General features: G+C 37.3%; 1 protein-coding gene and 1 long non-coding RNA gene across 3 annotated transcripts in view; one reads left to right on the top strand and one right to left on the bottom strand.

The window, feature by feature from the left end:
- The window catches only part of adgrl3.1 (adhesion G protein-coupled receptor L3.1), a 115,559-nt gene that overhangs the window by 78,939 nt on the left and 16,401 nt on the right, over nucleotides 1-20,219 (bottom strand). For both annotated transcript variants that reach the window (XM_079614720.1, XM_079614721.1), the window contains exons 2-3: nucleotides 2,318-2,465; nucleotides 412-625 (exon numbers count right to left, since the gene is read on the bottom strand). In XM_079614720.1, coding sequence (XP_079470846.1) covers nucleotides 412-496 — 85 coding nt within the window. In that variant the 5' untranslated portion in view covers nucleotides 497-625; nucleotides 2,318-2,465. The remainder of the gene's footprint in view (nucleotides 1-411; nucleotides 626-2,317; nucleotides 2,466-20,219) is intronic.
- LOC307000283 lies at nucleotides 5,760-7,499 on the top strand. The gene is made up of 4 exons (XR_013798008.1): nucleotides 5,760-6,362; nucleotides 6,574-6,631; nucleotides 6,890-6,997; nucleotides 7,339-7,499. It is a non-coding gene; the product is annotated as an uncharacterized lncRNA (long non-coding RNA).

Raw genomic sequence — 20,219 nt, forward strand, 5'->3', positions numbered from 1 at the left:
ACAAATTTGGTGTTAAAAAGAGATAGTTCGCCCAAAAATGAAAATTCTGTTCTCATTTACTCATCCTCAAGTGGTTCCAAACCTGTGTGAATATATTTCTTCAGCTGAACACAAAAGAAGATATTTCGAAGAATATGGGTAACCAAATAGTTGATGGGCCCCATTGACTTCCATAGTATGGAAAAAAAATACTATGGAAGTCCAAACTCTTTAGTTAGCAACATTCTTCAAAATGTCTTCTTTTGTGTTCAACAGAAGGGGAAAAAACAGTCACAAATAGTCATTAGAATGGCTCAATTAGCTGCAGTGTGTACGTAGCCATACACTGACACACACTATACAAAGACGCACACATTAATACAACCTCTGAGACAACAATAGAGCACAAAGCATGTGAATGTATCTCTGTACCTGAGGCCCATAATCTTGTAGGCATCAGGCAGATAGCAGCGAGTGTTCTCCATTTGAGCGGGGTCCGAGTCACAGATCTTGTCATCTGTGCGCCCGTAATTGGCGCTCTCGATCATAATGACATCGGTGCCCGGGCAGCGCAGTTCGATAGGATAACCCTCACACGACAGCTCTCGACGCACCACAGCCATCGGCACTGGAGCACGACTTAAAACTGCAAAGAGAGAAAAAAAATATTGCATTGAACAAACTATGCAACAAATTTAAACACATTTTTCATTCACGTACGCTCTCTCTCAAACATAAAATAATCCAGTTTTTGAGTGTGTTAGAGGGAGACGGCATGTAGAAAAGGAATAAATACAGTTATTGTGAGCAAAACAATACTTTCATTATACAATAGAAAGATCTCATATCCGCATCCAAAAGTCACATCCATCTAGTTATCATGTCCTCAGTAATAACCTTTCTTTAAATTACACACACACAGACACTTAAATCAAAAATTACATTCTTTACCGCCACCCCTTTCCTGTTACCGTAGCAACACACTCCTTTCCCCGCATGACGTATAGCCATAGACAAACACCAACACAATAAACTGCATTCTAATGCGTACACAGACAGAGACAGATACAGACACACTCATACACACTCGCTCTTATGAAATTAATCTAAGGGATGTGAATGACACTTGACTGTGTGCATGAGTTAATTTCATATTCTGCTGCCACCTCTGATTAGCATACGTACTGACAGTAGAGAAAGCAAATCATCGTCCAATCAGGATCCAGCATTAAGCCGTCACCATCGCAATCGCCCCCGTTGAGATTTAACAACACATACACACACACACACACACAGAATAACCATTTTAATAGAAAGCAAAGGCCAGCAGAAATTATGGTGCATAAGTGTGTGGGCAGGGCTGATGCATAGAACTGAAACGGGCTTATGGTATAATGTAGGTTATTGGTTTAAATAGGATTGAGTGCAGGGAGGAAGGCTGCTGTCGAGGTAGAACTGTGTTTCAGTGCCCTTGAGACTGGTGGAAGGTGAGTGCCAGAGAAAAGAGGCAATCGATGACAGTGAGAAAAAAGGAGTGCGGCTGAATGAACGTGTGTGTTACTGAGATACAGAGAACGTCGATGAGGGAGCCGAACATTGCCCTGATGTTTTTAAAACGTTCCCCCAATGGCCAATTCCCCAGTGTCCTCTGAGCTCAAAACGTTACGCCAAAGGTCCCCTTGAGGGACCGGCTCGCACACACGGGGTCGCGCTGACATGTGGTGCACACACATTGAGCGTCTAGACGTCTGCATCTCTGATTATTGATCTGTCAGATCCTCTTACATCTGCACTCGATCTCGCGCACTTTTAACAGGTTCACACACAATTTTTATAGTTATGGATCGGCCCATAAAAAGGCTCGTTCAAGGGAAAATAATCCAGCTATATTTCACATTTCACTGTGGTGTTTGGAAAAATGCAGCCCTCTATTAAAAGGCTTTGGAGTTGTTTTTGTTTGTGTGTTTCAAATTTCTCTCCCCCATATGTGCTCGAGCGTGTTTTCGCGTATGTGTGAATGTTTTGATCATAACGGATGTGCAGCGGTTGTGAAATTCTGTGATTGCTCATGAATCATTTATCGCTGCGAGAAGAGATGTCTCAATTAATAGTTCCCAAAACTTTTAATAAGACGCACAAACTTTGTGGAATTTCCACTGAAGATTTGAGAGCAGCGCGCTTCGCTCTCATTTGGCTCGTCTTCATTTGACAGTCTGCACTTCAAGGTTGGGGGGCCAACTAATCAAATAAAAGCAGTAAGACATCTCATTTATCCATCTCGCGAAAACAACACAACAAGGAAATAATTGGCTTTTGTGTGCGTGTGTGTGTGTCCTACCGAGCGTGACGGGTGTGAAGAGGGCGAAGAGGAAAAGTAGGCGTGTGGACCACATGACCGCCGATGACCCTGATGACCTCTGCACTGACTCGCTGAAGTTGCGTCTCGCACACCTTAGAGCCATGGAGTTCCTCTCTGACGCGCGCACCTAAAGTAGGAAGGACACACAAAGAGCAAGTTAAGAGAATGTTAATGTTACAGCTAAAGGTCATTTTTGTTGTACACAGTTACAATAAAAAAAATAACAGGAAATCAAAATTGACACTGTTTATTTTCTTATCAAATGCTGTTGGTGTTCTTGTGCATCGCTACACATTATTCTAAAAAAATATATACATCATAATATTTTATCAAACGGTAATAACATTCTCCTTTCCAAACCAACTGAGAACATTCAGCACAGAGTGTGTTCTTGTGCTCAAACAGAAGAAAGCAGAACGTAAATATCTCGAGCAACGTCAAGGATGACCTACTTTTAACTTCACATGTGGCTCTCGTGGTCTGAAAGACGTTCATATGCTTTAAAAATACTACAGACAAGCGTAAGAAGGCGTCTTGTGTGAACCTAATTCTACCTCACACAGATTGCGGACTGTTGGCCAGTGACAGGTTTATGTAATATATAACAATGTAAAATGATGTACTGTAAATAACAACTGTTAAATGAGATGTGAATGCTGTCAAGTTGTCTTTAACCACGAGAAGTTATTCTGAAATTAAGCAATATTTTACAGGGTTAGTTCAACATAATATTTTCATTAATAACAAATATGTCTTACAGCTCAAAAAGCAGGGAAACTGATACAGCTGAACCCAGATGAAATGATCCATCATATCTCTTGACAACCTTGCTGGTCTCTGAATCAAGTCTGTGTAATGAAGTCGATGACATTGAAAAACAAATCCATAATATTTAATAGAGAATATTGACTTTTGTGTGTGTTTGACCATGCGACCAGTTAATCACCCGCCAATGAAAGGATGAGTGTGTGTGGGTGTTTCTTTAACTTCGCGCACTTTTATGCACCTAGAGTTGATTTTTATTCAAACAGATTGAAACTTTTTGTTTTTGTCATATGAAGGTCACATCGTCACATTTAAAGTCTCTTGAAACTTGATCATTTAACTCAACTACTTTTCAAATGCCAAATATCTGTACCAGTTGAATTATGTTATCCTTGTCCTACCATAAAATCTAAACAGAGAGTGAAATAAAGATAACCCATTTCAATATTTATTATGTGAAAATAAAGTGAATATCAATTATTTATTGTATTATTGTTATTTATATTATTATAAAATGATTCATATTTGCATTATGCATCATTTCCAAACAAGTAAGTAATTTGCAGAAAACTGCAAAAAGTATGAACATATTATTGTGTATTTAGGATACAAAAATGGTAGCTTTGAAATTAGCCTTAGCAAGACAAATGAATCGACTTGTTTATTTTTAAATATGTTAAAAATGTCATTTTACAGAGTGCTATTGAACTTGGAAATTACATTGTGGTGAAAATGTAAAATATTCTGGATATATTCTGTTGGATATATTAAAAAGTGATAATGTGAAATGTGTAGTTTAAGGCAGTATATTTTCTAAACGTCCACATTTCCGAAAGTGCCATTTTAACATTAAAAATAGAGGCATGACAGCATAGGATGAAAATCCAGTGACAATACTCTTGAGAAGACACATGTGGAGCTCTGAAAATGCCTCCTACAACAGCTTAATGCATCTGTCCTCTTTCCCTCTCCCACACACACACACACACACACACACAGAGAGAGAGAGAGAGAGAGAGAGAGAGAGAGAGAGAGAGATAGTTATATATGGCCTGTCTGCACTGAACATCTTTACCTTATTAAAAATAAAGCACTATACAGCCACTGTCTCATTAAACTTACATAAACACTCAACAATGCCACTCAGTCATTAGAAACACACAGTCGTACTCTCTGTCTTCCTCCTTATGCACATAAACACACACATAGCTTAAACACTTTCTCTTTCTTTGTCTGAGTGATTGATGGCTGCTTAACTAAAGGGAACAGGAGGGTTTTGAGCAGATGTCCCACATTATAAACAGGAACATATGGACATATGCCCACAGTACCAGTGTGTGCATATGTGTGATCAAATGACCATGTAATCAAGCTACCAGTCAATTTCTGGTCAAATGAGTATGCGTCTTAGATGCATGACTATCAACTACGCTGCAAGGAATGTTGTGTACATGGTAAACAGTCAGTCTGCCAGTCAATCATGTGAGTCAGTGTGTATATCTGACAACTACTTCACAAAAAAGAAAAAGACAAATGATTAGTCCACTTTTACCTTAGTTAAATAATAAAGCTAGCTTAGATATTTTAAGGCAATCATTTTACATGCTTTTTTTAAAGGGATAGTTCACCCAGTAATGATAATTCACCATACAATGACAATCAGTGAGATTCAGTGTTGTTTTGGACCCTATTGATTTTCATTGTAAGGTCAAACGCATTTGAAATGCTATTTAAACTATCTCTTTTGTATTCCACAGAAGAGAACAAGAGGGTATAAATGATGAGAATGTGCGTTTTTGAGTGAGCTATTTCTTTTAACTATTTAATTTCGATTTTATAGTGCAGAATGTGCTCGTGCTTCTAGTCAACTCCTTTTAAGATTTGCTAATCTTAACCACTTAATGACCCAATTAGCTATTTCAGCGTAACCAATGTCTGGCCACTCTAGTCTGATTAACCAGTGGGCATCTGAGGGTGACCATCAGGGGTGCCGTTATTCACTCATTAGCTTTTCAGTTCCTTAAAGAACTCATGATGTGTGTGCAATCTGTAGTTGGCTGCAAGTCAATTTACCAATCAATGTGCAGAACGTTCGTGCCAAGAGTATCAGATATGAATTATAAAACATAATCCAACGTCGTTATTTTTTAGAGATGACAAACTTCAGCCACTCAGTTTGAAACTTCAAAAGAATATACTGAGTGTGAACATTTATAAGTTATGTCATCTGATATAATTTTTAAATAATTATTGGCATATATTACTATCGCTAGGGCATTCCTAAAAAGCTCAGCACACTGTGGTACACAATTAAAGCACTGCTGCTAAAAATATCAAAACCAAAACAAGAACTAAACCAGTCGACTAGTAGGTTTTTGGATGATTAGACCATCATGACCCATCCCTAATATACACAGTCAGGTTTGACCAACATTCCTTCATTTCACTCTCATACTTTGCAGCTGTTAAGAACAATAGTATCTATTCTACTTCATCACCTCACCATGACTTGGCTGATCAAGTGCCTGAACACTGAATAGGTGCACTGTAAAAAAATTCCGTAAAATTACGGTACAATGTACCATATTAATTTGAAGGAATTTTCCGTATTTGTCTTTTACAGGACTTTTACCCGTATTTTGAATTACGCGTTGCATTGTGGGAACTAGAACCTGATCGGCGCGAAAAGTTTGAGACGCAAGCGCCATTACACACGCAGATGACCGCGGCCAAAGTTGCTTTTTAAAGTCGGATTTCGGATGTGTGGAAGTTATTCTGACACTTCTGTGGTAAAAACCGAAAATTATATTTAGCTAAATGTCAAATAAGCTGTTTACGTAACGTTATTTAGTTGCCATCCGGCTTGTTAGTCAAATGAATGTCGGAGCCGTCGCGTTTATCATTTTATGCTTATCGTCACACATTGAAATATTTATTTCACACTCGTGGAAGTTCCCCTGGTTGTATGTGTTATAGTGTCCTCGTTGTAACTGGTTTATTGGCTTTTATTTGGTCGGTGATGCGGTTTATTTTGTGCCGAGCGCACCCATTAACCAGGATAAAGTGCAGTAACGTTACTCGTGTTTTTGGAGCAGTGTAATGGCTTCAAACGAAAGCTACCAGATGATTCGTCGAGAAAAGGAAAGGCCATTTAAGACTTTATTTAACGTTAAAAGGCTTGAAGATACTACGTGAAGACTGTGTGTGAAGATGCAGTACAGCTGGATCAAGGAAAACACCACATTTTCTGCCAAATGAGGTAACTTACGTTAATGTTGTGTTTACGTTAGACTTTTTATTGTCTTGTTTTTGTTTTAGACGACACAGACATTATACACACACGACACATATTATATGACTTTAAACCCCTAATAATGACCTTGAAAGATTAATTTACATTTAACATGACTGCTATTATACTTTATTATAGTTTGTTTCATAGTTTCTGTTGTTTTCTTATCTATTGACAGGACTTTCCTGATGTAAGTTACTGTGCATCCCAAGCACCACCCTGCATGCTCCTTATGGGTTTGTATTTTGTTTTATTTGTATTTTTTAATTATTAATCATTGAGTACTCAATATTGGCAAAACGCATTTAAATTTAAAGTCTGAGGAAAAATGTTTATAGAAAAAGTTGGTTGCTGAATACCCCCTTCAAAGATTTTTATGCTTATAGGTCAGTAGAAAAACATTGTAAAAGGAAGATTTAATCAACTGTTTTTGGAGCGGTTTTCTGAAGTGGTCTTGTAATGTTTTTCATTTTGTAATATCTTATTTGTTTAAGGTGATGGGCTTTCAGGATTGCTGTCATTCAATAAGTTATTATTGACCACATCTCCTACCCTATTGAGGCAGTGAGCTACAAAATGCACTTATCCTGGAGTTCATAAAGGTAAGCAACACATTTTTAATGAAATTATTTATAGAGCATGTTGTTGTGTTACTGTTTATATAATTGAAAATAATGAAACATATAAGGTATAGTTGAGCAGACAAGCTAACATAACATGCAATTGGAGTCCATTAGAAACAGAAGTCTTAGCATTTAATACAGTTTTTGAATTTGAAAGAATTAGGGATGGCAGTTGATAATTTAACGAACGTAAAATACTGTACGATTGTTTTTTAACCTCAACCTGGTCTGCATGATACTTTGTAGTTTAATTTCCTTCATTTAATTTCGTGTGTAGCTAAAAACATTTTTTTTTTTTCATATGCAACTTTCCTGTGCAGAAATCCTGAATGAAGGTCGAAAAGGCTGAGATGAAGGAAACCAAACGTCTACACATTTCTCCAAGACTGCTGAAGTTCCTGTATGAACAACTGAAAATCCATGTAAAGTTTAAAGGGATAGTTCACTTTGAAATTAAATTTGTGTGTTTTAGCTTACCTGAAGTGCATCCAAGATGTAGGTTTCTTTGTCTCCGCAGTAGTTTCAATTTTGATATTTTTAGGTCAAACCGTTCTTGTCTGTCAGTCATATATTGCAGGTCTATAGGCACTGTCTCCAAAAGCATGCAGAGAAAAGTCCAAATTAAAAAATGCCCCATCGTAAGTGTACATTGATGGCCTAAGACACGAAACAAGCGGTCTGTGTGAAAAAACTAACAGTATTTATATCGTTTTGATCTCTTTTACACAACCAAGTCCATCTGATCTGTTTACTTAGTCTGCGCAAGCGCTGTAAAGCGCCGGAATGCTCCGAAGTGTTCTCCCGGATGAGTTCGCGCGAGCTTACGTAAATGTATTTTTTTTTTTTTAACATCCGTTTAAACATCCCAGATAAGCACAAACTAGTACCATTTCTATTAGCCTTCCTACCTACAATCTCTGTTCTGTGCATAGGTTCTGGAGTAAACAATGAGTGACGTACACGCACGAGAGATCACTTCCGGAGCCTCCCGGCGCTCTACGGCGCTTGCGCAGACCAAGTAAACAGATCAGTTGGACGTGGTTGTGTAAAAGAGATAAAAACAATATAAATACTGTTCGTTTTATCACACAAATCGCTTGTTTCGTGTCTTAGGCCATCAATGTACACTTACGATGGGGAATTTTTTTATTTGGACTTTTCTCTGCATGCTATTAGAGACATCGCTGCATGCTTTTGGAGACAGTGCCTATATACCTGCATTATATGACTGACAGACATGAACGGTTTGACCTAAAAATATCAAAATTGAAACTTCTGCGGAGACAAAGACACCTACATCTTGGATGCACTTCAGGTAAGCTAAAACTTACCAAAATTGAATTTCAAAGTGAACTATCCCTTTAAGCTTTTGTCAAATCTCAAAATGGACCTTTAACTGAACATACCGAAGAAGGAAAGTTTTTCACGCAAGTTGTTCACTCCAAAATTAAAATAATGTCATTTATTACTCACCTTCCTGATGTTCCAACCCTGCAAGACTTTAGTTCATTTTCAGAACAAAAATTAAGATTTTTTTAATGAAATCTGAGCGCTTTCTCTTCCTCTGTTGACAGCTTACGCAACTACCACTTTCAAGCTCCAGAAAGGTAGTAAAGACATCATTAAAGTAACACGGTGTCCTAACCAAATGCGATGCGATAAGATTTTAGCAACAAGCTGTTTTTCTGTCCACACCAAATCCGTCGTGACCATGTAAAGCGAAATGCGTCGTGACCATTTAAAGCGACAAAAACAGTTAAAAACCATAGCCAATCAGAACAGTGTGTGGACAGGTTGCACCGCTGTCACAATGAAATTGATAAGTGCATAATCAAATTAATAAATATTACACCATTTAAACAACTGAGTGACTGAAACAATCTTTGTCATAGAATACACTTGTTTGTTCACAATGAGTTGACAGTTTTTTTTTTTTTGTGTAGTGTTCCAGCTGCAATGTCGCAGAAAAATAGAAACCGTTTCTAAAATAGAATCGTCACGTGTCACTGGTAAGGACAAAAACTCTGATTGACATGGAAAATATACCTTTTATCGTGTGTTGCGTGTAGTTAGAAAACGGTGTATTCTATGTATTTTCATTGGTTTAACCCCCCCAAAAAAGCGATGCAAATGCTTTGTGTGTGGAAAAACAAAACAAATTGTCTTTTGTCACAATATTTTGATACATTCACATGAGCATCTCAGTGCTTGTGTTCTCGCCCTGCTGGGTCAGCAGCACGCATGCATTGTGGCGCTCTTGTGATCGCGTGTCAGCGATCTATATTGTGTGAGAAAATGTTTTCTTTTTTTCTTCACACAAAACATTTGTGCCGCTTCATAAATTTGAGGTTAAACCACTGGAGTCACATGGATTACATTTATGTCTGTATACCTTTCTGAACCTTGAAATTGGTAGTTGCGTAAGATGTCAATGGAGGGACAGAAATATCTCAGATTTCCTCAAAAGGATCTTAATTTTTGTTATGGAGACGAATGGAAGTCTTGTGGGGTGTGGAACAACATGAGCGTGAGTAATTAATGACAATTTACATTTTTGGGTGAACTAACACTAAGGAATATGGTGTTCTCTTACAGAAAAATGGCATTAACACTAACATTTCACTCTACTATTGACTAAGTCTGAAGATATTTTTAATGATAAAAGCAGCAGACCTGTATTCGTATTCCATTTGTTTTTGTTTGTTTCTTTCTGTATTGTATTGTATTGTATTGCATTTGAAAATGTTTTGAATCTTGACTTTCACAGTTAATTAAGTTTTTTTTTTTTAAAGAATTTTTTGAGCTATTTGGTGCAACACCAATATTGTGCAAGTACCTGCTCATGTTTTCTTTTTTTAATTCTGTCTCTTGTTTGTTTAATGTCTAAACTTATTCCACAATACAAACACTTTTTAATGGGTCTTTGTACATTGTTTAATTTGTCATATATATTTATATGTATATCTTTACTCATTGAATGCATTTAAGAATGTTAACATGAATATTTGTACAAAAATAAACCATGTTCAATTTGTATATATGGTTCTTGAATTATTTGCTACCAAAATATATGCTATAAAATTTCTATAAATATAGAAATTTCTGTATAAGGATTATCCGTTAATAGTACAAAAAATGTACTGTTAATATACAGAATTTTCCGTTTTAGAGGTGAAGGAACTGTCTGTAATTTAACGGAAAATGTCCTGGTAATTTTCTGCCAGTACATTATCCGTTTTTTTACGGAATTATTTTTTACAGTGTGGCGTTGGCGTGTAAATGTGGGCGACCACGCGTTAAAGTATACATCTCTGTGACGTCAGGCATTTTTCCAGCTTAGTTTCAATAAAAAGGATTTTAGAATCAGGAAGTTTAGAGTCATGAATGTTTCAGTATGTTTTTATAGATGAGAATCTCTTTTATTTCTAAAGATCATGGACATCATTTTCTCATGAACAACCTCTTTGAAAGCTAACAAACATGTTTTGAATCTAAAATACGCTTGGGCTTGTCTCTCTTTAAAATGAACGCCACTTGGTGTGATGTGCTGTCATCTAATGCAATGCCGATCAGGCAGTTTCAAGTGAAGTGTCTGAATCCATGTTTGATAGAGAGTGACAAGTAAAGTCAGCAAATTTCCAAGTTCATTTCCTGCAGCCATGAACTTAACTTACTCTAAGAGTGGGGTAGACTGCGTTACTTTACGAGCTGATATCCAATCCCTCCCCCAACACACACGCTTGCTGTCACTCTCACTCTCCCTCTGATAATCTATAATGCCATATGGCAATTTTTGACTTGATTGTCCTGCGGGACGTGGTACATGGTGGAGTTTGGCAACAAATTATGGCACATAGATGCTTGCATGCCACAGTCTCGTTCTGGCAATTTATGTCTGGCATGGCATGACCTTACGAGCTACCATCAACCCCTGCAGCTCTGTGTGTCCAGTAATGAGAGCAGCAACCTCTCTCTCTCTCTCTCTCTCTCTCTTTCTTTCTTTCTCTCTCTCTAAATGAGAGTCTGCCTGAACCCTCAAATCAGGGAGTCTCACAGTAATGACACACAATTAGAAAGACACGACCATGTAACCCCCCACCATCTCGCTCTCCCCATTCCTCCCTGTGTCTCTTCCTATTTCAATCACTCTATCTCTTCCCATCTCTCCTATTTTTATGCCTCACATTCTTCCTAATGTATTTTGGTGGCACGTAGAGAAGGAAAAAAACAACTGACCCCTTTTTTACTTTCCTCCTTACAATGAAAGAGCAAATAACTAAGTTTTCATTCAATGTGGTTGATGGACATTTGGTAATATACATACAAATTTTTCAAATATTTTCACATTTTTTACTGTTCATTGAAAGTCCACAACCAAAAAATGTTCAAGCTTCAAAAAGTTAATCAAAACATCATTAATGTAATCCATACTGTATGAATTGAGCGGTTTAATCCCAAGTCTTCAGAAGAGACAGATTTAATTTAGACTCAACACAAATATGGCTCGACACTCGTGAAAAAACTTCATTGGTTTTTGCGAGTGTTCAATTGTGTTTCGAAGATGAACAAAATTCCTATGGGTTTGCAACGACATGAGGTGAGTAAATGCTGGCAACATTTTTATTTTGGGGTGAACTAACTCTTTAAGACACAACATAAAAATTAATGCTCCAGCATACAAACATGTTACAATTATGTAACTATAGATTGAATCGGCTGATTTTGTATAGGTATGCACAATATATCTGTGCTATATAATGTACATTTTCATTTATCAGTATTGACTGAAATTGGATATTTATTTGTGCTTGCTCATCCTCTATTTTTACATTTACATATAATTGAATGACTTCTAAAATGTAATGTAAAGCAATTAACGAAATGACTATCCACTTTCACACTGCACATTAAAATATTATTAATAAAATATAAATAATATTTACCTGCAGAAATTCAAACATTAAAAATATTTTGTGTGTTTTATCTTTCATTTATTTTTGACAAAATACTATGGAATTTGAATATGGGTAATTTATCATAATTCAATTACCAATAAAAATAATTATCAACTTATCACAATTGACCAGAATTCTAATATCATTGTATGTCCACTTTTTTGTGTGTTGTTTTAGACTGAAACTGTTTCAGAATGCCCTTCAGCAACTGGAGCAACTTCTGAAGTTTAAAAGACTCTTTCAACTAAACACCTTTGCTGTTTGACTTTGAGAATTCTAAGGAGGATTTGAAGGTGTTGTGCGGTTCACGTCTGCCACGCGTTCACAGGATTTGTAGTTCACGCAGGAAAGTTCAAATTGGCCTGCACGGTCGAGGTCGTTCAGCTGGATAGTGTAGTTTCGGCCAGAGCCTCTCTGGTTTGGCATCCCATTGCCGATATGTCAGCACAGGGGCATTAAATGGGCCAATCAGATTCCAGCTGGCCTCGCCCTAAACTCCGCCTATGCTCTCTCGCTCTCACTAAAGGGCAGAAAAGCTTTAAAGGGAGTTTTTGATTTATAATGATGATGCGGGTGACTTTTTGCTCTGATAGAGGGCATGTTTATGAAACTCTTTCTGAGCCTCAAAGAGTCATAAATCTTTATTCATTTTCCCCATGTTTCAATAATTCAGAATTCAGCATGCTGAAATCACTATTAATCTCAAAGGCACACACACACACACACATACACGCGCAGACTGAGAGCGCTGGGTTGAGTTCCTCTAGCCTTTGCTCATAATAGATTCTGTGTCTGTCTCTAGCTCACTCTTCATACTGCCAATATGAGTCTCTCTGATTTATCTTTTATTATGTCCCACAATCTACTTCTAAAGCACTGTGCTCTCTCGCACTCTGTCACACACACACACACACACACAAACAAACATTCAAAAGCCATATTCATCACAGATTCTTACAGTTTCTGATTACACACATATGCACAAATGCATAAAATAACAAACCAAATCACAGATAAAAGACTGTGCACTGATAAAACGTGTGTACATAAAAATACAAGCGTACACTCTTGCATGGATATATGCATAATATCACTAGATTATAATATGCATATATCACTAGTAACTAAATGCTTATTAGCATGCATATTACTAGGATTTTAGCTGTTTATTAGTATTTCTAAAGCACATATTAATGCCGTATTCTGCATGATCATATTCTACATCACTTAATCCTACCCAATACCTCAACTTAACAACTACCTTACTAACTATTAATTAATAAGCAGTAATTAGGAGTTAATTGAGGCAAAAGTCATGGTTAATAGTTAGTTAATAGTGAGAAGAGTACCCTAATCTAAAGTGTGACCCTTTTTGTCTTTAAAAACTGTAATTAAACTACTGTAACATGACATCCAGTTTTATTCCAATTTAGTGAGATGAGCCACTTTATTTACTTTAAATGTGAATGAAAATGAGGCTTTCAATTCATTCCTAATTGCAAATGTTATTGCAAGTGTGTATTTAATTGGAGGATGTCTTTTTTTGTCGCATTTTCTCATCTGCAATATAACTCTAAAATGTTCTGTTAGAATGACACTTAGTAGACATTTTTGTGACATTATCTATGGGTTTTTTTTTTCAACGATAAGTGCTTTTCTTGCAGAGCTTCATTTTTATTAAAACTAAGAGTCGTTACATTTTACTTTTTTTAAAGGTGCCTTAAAAAATGTATGGTTACACTATAATTATATATTTAAGTACTGTGTATTATTAATGAACAACATGTACTTACTATAGGGTTAGGGTAGGATTAGGGTTCGGTGGAGGGTCAGTTCCACGTAATTATGCATAATTTACTGTTATAATACTATGGTAAGTATACATGTAACATATGTATCAAGGACACTGTAAAATAAAGTGTTACCAAATTTAGTTATTGTTTGTTTTCAAATGCCTTTTATGTCAAAACCAAATTGTTTGACCCTTGTTCCAAAACCAGACTTGCAAAAAAAAACAGACTGTACCTTAAATTATTAAAACTGCACTATGATAACCAAAAAACCAAGGGTAATAATCATAAACTATTTCAATATTTACTGTGTGAAAACTATTTCATCTCTTAAATCCAAAGGTAGTGTACTAAGATGCCGACAAAAGTGTCAGCATGAAATATGGGACATGTGATTTGTACAAATTTGAAGACAACAAACAATCATTTAAATTCTGAAAACAATATTGTTGCTGTCTTTCATTTCATCAAATTATGAAATAATCATATTTCAGATACATAAAATGTTTATAAAATTACACAATTTCCACTATAGTGTCATTTTTTAAATGTCATTTGGTTATGAAATTAAACATAATTCCACCACAATGTCATTTAAAATGTTTATAATGTAATTTCGCCACAGAATATTATTGAACACAATACGTCTGATAAATGATTATCATTCAGCCAACAAAACACTGAAAATGTCCACAAATTTCCAGTCGGGGAAAAAATGCTAGATGATTTGTCCTTCTTTTCTATCTGATAGTAAAACTCTCAAATTTACGAACTCAATGTTAAAATGCTTTGTCCTGATTTGCTGTCTGCTGGGCACTTCAGTGGGCAGAGTGGGGCACTGGCACGGTCCTGTCACTCTACATTCATCCAGAGTCAGCTACAGGCTAAACAACACTACTTCAGCCTATGGCTAACAGAGTAGAGTGTACAGAGACGCAGGGGCTTATACAGTAGCATCATGGATAAACTAAAGGAATAGCATAGCTTCGGGTTTTGAAAGGCTTCAGACGGTATTTCAAAGCTAAAGTAGATTAAAGTTTGCAAACATGGCCAAAGGTTACGGTAGTATAGACTGCTTTTTGCCATAATAAAAGCCTCCTTCAGAAAGAGATCTCTGTTGCTTGTTACATTCAATGGGCCTTATTCAACATGAGCAAAGTGAATTAGATGTAAATCATTCATGAATACACAAACAATTTACACAAAAATGTGCTCTAATCGTGCTTTATGAATAGGCCCAATGTGTGTGATGTTGTCTGGCAGATGTCATTTTAAACCATTTTGTTATTTGTCACGTTCCCTGATGTTAAAACAACATTCAGCAGATGTTTATTCACAAATTGAAAATGTATCTATTGTAAGATCACTCTTAAGATATATATTTTTTTAAATACACAAAACATATGCTTAGTAACACAATGATTTTACAATATATGAATCATTCAGTACAACTTATCCAAGTACACTATTACCATAATACCAACATTGACCAGAAATGATCTAAATGATGATATTAGGGTCACCACCATGTATATTTTCTGCCAACGTGTGATCTAGCAATCTAATTATGCAATAATAAAAGCGCTCAATATGCTCATCCTGATTCAGCATGACGGAGCAGATAATTAATGGCATTTCATTAATTATTCAAGATGAATATTCACTATTGTGGATTTGGGTAAAGTGGTGAAATATTTACATGTTTTCCTCTCCAGTTCACTAATATTTTATGCTGGGCCTAAATTCACACTGTATGACAGAGAGAGAGAGAGACGGACACACCATTCCTGCATACGACCCGCCCCCACGTCATGTTGACTTTTCCTGGGCATAGTTGTCCATCAATTATGATGATATGCAGCCAGCCCCACCTCATGTTTGGCCCTGTCCCAAATGGCACACTTCATATGCACTTTAGGTCTTGTGGTTTTACAATGGCTGCCGCGTGCGCGTGTCCGTTATGTCTGTGAGACCATAGGGTGTCCCATTTGTCATTTTAGGTCTCAGAAGGGCGCTCGTGAGCTCCCCCCTTTTGCGGTCGATTTGCACCCTCGATGCGCACTTTTGCCGAGCCCGCACTGATACGAGCTCCGCAGCAGACTTCTTCCCGACATAAGCAGCGTTACGTCACGCAAGTGTGGACTCAGAGGAAGACCGCAAGTGCTTAGGGTGCCATTTGGGACAGGGCTTTTGTGGCTGACTGCAAATGATCATAATTGATGGACAACTATGCCCAGGAAAATACAACATGCAATACCGTTCATCACTTTCATGAATGTTCACAAACGTGAAACATTATATTTTTGGTTATTGAAGTTAATGGGTGAGATTAATTAAAGGAACACTTCACCTCTGGAAAGATGAATGTGTATTTAAAATGGGTCATTTATGTAGAAGAAATGTGAAATTATTTTTGAATTTGGAGCCTTCTAGACTGAGAAAAGCCAGAAAATGTATTTTTGGCTTATGGGGATGAAAGACAACAACTCCCAGAATGCACTTGCTTCGCTGCCCTAGGAGGCCACGCCTACCTACCGGTAAGAGATCGCAGTAAACAACAAGGCTATGCTAGGCTACTAGTGAGTCTCCGTGAGTATGCCCAGTATTTTGATGTCGCCCAAAATGTCCAGGATTCGGCTTTTGCGTTCTTCAGTCGCCATTCCTCATGTTTACTGTGACGAGCAGGAACGAGACTGACGGCCGCGGAGAACGATGCGAGCCCGGTGGCGTGATTACTGATGAGTGGCGCCGGCGCCTGTGAGACGCACCGGTCTCGTATCTCTCACGGAGGAGCGGGAATTTTCCTAGCAATGTTAAAACGCACATCAAACGATCACTTGTTTAGCGTTCATGTAAACACTACATTCAGATTCACCGATCGGAATGAATTCAGTTAGATTGAAACAAAAGGTGTGCATGTAAACTATGAATGCGACTGCAGAAAGCAAAAGCCGAATCCTGGACATTTTGGACGATCTCGACGGCCGGACATGTCCGGGAAAAAGAGGATGGTCACCGCTACTACTCAGCTTTCTCCACAGAATAAGAAACTTTTAGCTTAGCTTCCAAATAAAGAATGGCTGACACTATGTAGCCAAAGAGTATAGAAGTACCAAGAGGCGAAACTCCGTTGCAGTTTTGACAACAATCGCTAGATGGCGCTGCGGTCGCGCTGCCGCCATTTTGGACTGAATCAACGGCTTTACCGTTAGCACAACTATACAGCATTAACAGCATTATGTCTGGAAATAATTGGAAACAAAGAAAACAGTGTTCTGCCATCAACTACCAGTGTACAACCAATCAACTAGCATTTCATAGATTCCCCAAAGATCCAGAGAGGTAAAGTAGAAAAGGTTTTTATTAACTTTAAAGTGAGCTAACGTCAACGATAACAGGTGCTGTAACGTTAATGTAAGCTATCCTATAACCGCAGTAACAGTTTACTATAACGCTATGTGTTTGGTCGAAATTTAGTCAAGACTCGACATGGGCTTTTTAAATCGCATATTTTCATAGATATATGAACCCCTAACCTGGCAAATGACCGCTTTATTAATTCATTGTTACCACTAAATTAACTGTCTCCACCCCCTTTTTTTCGCATAGACATGAAAATCACTATCCAAATTTAAATGGTTGTAATTCAAGAATGCTTTAAAACAATACCAACCATAGGTATATATTCCAAAGGAGACATTTGCCAGATTATTGTTAAATAGTTTAATAAGTTAAATAAATTATTATAACCGATTAATATAAGAAAATTGGTTATTATTATTTATGATTGGAAGTGGTTCATTTATTAGATATTTCGATCATATATTATTATACAGATATACACTACCGTTCAAAAGTTTTGGTGGCAGTAATCCTATTTTAAATGTTTTATTTATATTTATATAATTTCGATTTTAAATAAATTCTGTTCTTTTGAACTTTCCATTGTTCAAATCACAGATTCCACAAAAATATTAAGCATAATATTGATAATCAGAAATGTTTCTTGAGCAACAAATATGTTTGGAAAAGTATGGAATTTGATTTGAATCATTTCCAGACCTGGATAATATGAAAAAAAAATGTTTCCACTTTCCAGACTATTTACAAAATTGCAATATCCATATTGACCATTCAAATTTCTAAAAATAAAAAAGCAGAACATAAAAGCAGAGTGTTTTCATGGCAAAAGTTGAATAACACACGCAAGGTCGCTCGCTCCCTCACCCTTTCTGCCGTGTGCGCAACACGGTCTGGAGCTGCGCGCTCTTGCTCGCTCGCTCGCTCCGGGAGATTTCAGCTAATTTGCGGGCATCAAGAAGCCGCTATCACTATGCGGGAGACTCCCGGAACTTCCGGGAGACTTTAGATGTCTGCTATAGAGATATTAAAAAATAAAAACAACTATTTAGTTCCCTTAACAGCTTTTAAATTGGAACCGGTATCGTTCAATTCTATGACAGCTGTGTTGCGTTCAGTCCAAAATGGGTGCGTTTGTTGCAATGGAACGTTCTATTGAGTTTCGCCTCTTGGTACTTCTATACTCTTTGATGTAGCCTACATTCTGTGAGTGAGATCCCTCTATGGGCGGGTTGAAAACATGCGGAACAGCGCCTTCTACTGGATAAATGATGAGCTAGTGTTTGTAGTCTTACCCTTATTCAAAGAAATTTGACTTCCTGCTTTTTATGACGCAAATTGACGATTTTTGCGTCATAAAAAGCAGGAAGTGGAACACTTAAATCCTTATTTCTCCCATCTCAGGGGAAAATAAGGGAATAAACCATGACCATTCGAAAATGTGACTGGGTTTCTAAAGATACAAAGTCTAATGCAAATGGGTGAAGTGTTCCTTTAAACGTGTTTAACGTCGTTAATAATTTGACCACCACCAAAACATCTGCCTGATTTGATACTAATGACATTTTAAATATGCTACTGTATGCATTGCGTTTTGAACCATGGTAAAGATATTTGCAGGGCTGTCACGTTTCCTTGATTAAATTAGAAAAAAAATCTCGATTGCATTTACCCATGCCCATTAACCATTAAAATACCGGAAGTGGCGCATTCCACAGACGAGAATCCATGAGCCACTTTATCAGAACGTTTTCTAAGGCTGTACAATATATTAAAGAATTAAAAAATTATAATATAACATAGCATAGTGCTATCACTTATAAACCTACGCTAATACAGGAGAAAACTAAATATGTAAAATCATTGTTCACCACGATTAAAAGTTTAAACCCTCGCCAGAGCCCATCTACGGAGAGCCTGGCCACTCCCTATTCAGTTATATTGTACCGAATTTTGGTTGTAGTTCCACCAGAGTTCCACTGGGGGCGGTCGCCCATTAGTGCAAAATGAATGGGAGTCTATGGAGCTAGACGGCTAAATTTGTCTCTTTCACCCGATTGCCGTTGAGAAACCTCAGATTTGATTGTAGGTTTTACAAGTTCAACATGGGTTATAGTTCGAAAGTTGAATGAACGAGTACTTATGTCCTTTCGATTTCTTACAGGTTGAGTTGTTGTTGCTCATAACACGCTAGCATTCTGCTAATGAACGCTGATTGGTCAGTGAAGGACTGATTACGACCAGAGATACCGCTTGATGGCATCGTGGCATCCGAAGCGGGACCAAAAACTGTTCTAGCACGTGTGTTTACCTGTGTCAGCTGTGTTGTCGATGCCTCGAGAGAAAAGAAAGTGCAGAGCGCGAAAGCACCAAATCGACTGAAGGATTGCCGTAAAGCAGTATCTCTGGTCGTACGATGTGTATGACGTCATTGACATTTTAAAAGACTTTTTAAAGCAAACAAGTGACTCTAAAAAAATCTAACACCCATCAATGCGTCATTTCTTTGCATCTCCTTTCGAATACAGCATTCAAATTACTAGACCAAAAATTATATGAGAAAAGGGGATTTTGAGGGGTATTAACAGTTAAACATGACCCCTACTATAAATGTCAATTTATTTCAACTTACATTTCAACTTTTATCTAGAAATGAGCATCATCACTAAATATTTGCTTGGTTATCGTTAAAGCTCACTAGAATCTGTTGTAGATCATTAGACATGAAGATAAGATGGCTTTGCAAGGTGCCTTCATACAGGTACACCAGCACTGCCTGACAGACAGGCCTGCGATTCAGCAATTGCAGCTGCCTCAAGCCCAAAAGATACTTCAGTTTCGTATGTGTACAGCCGAACACGTAGCCTTTTAACATTTACAGCTGAGAGTGAAGAAAGGCTCTAAAGTAAAGGTTGGGCCCTTATATTGTTTGGGTGTGTTTTATGCAAATGTCTAACCTCCCGCACCTCATCATTTACTCACCCTCATGTTGTACCTGCATGAATTTCTTTCCTCTGTTGAACACAAAAGAAGAATATGGGTAACAAAACAGTTTCTGGTCCTCACTGACTTCCATAGTAGGAAAAAAATACTATG

The sequence above is a fragment of the Phoxinus phoxinus genome (genome assembly GCF_949152265.1).
Source record: "Phoxinus phoxinus genome assembly, chromosome: 6".
Taxonomy (NCBI): domain Eukaryota; kingdom Metazoa; phylum Chordata; class Actinopteri; order Cypriniformes; family Leuciscidae; genus Phoxinus; species Phoxinus phoxinus.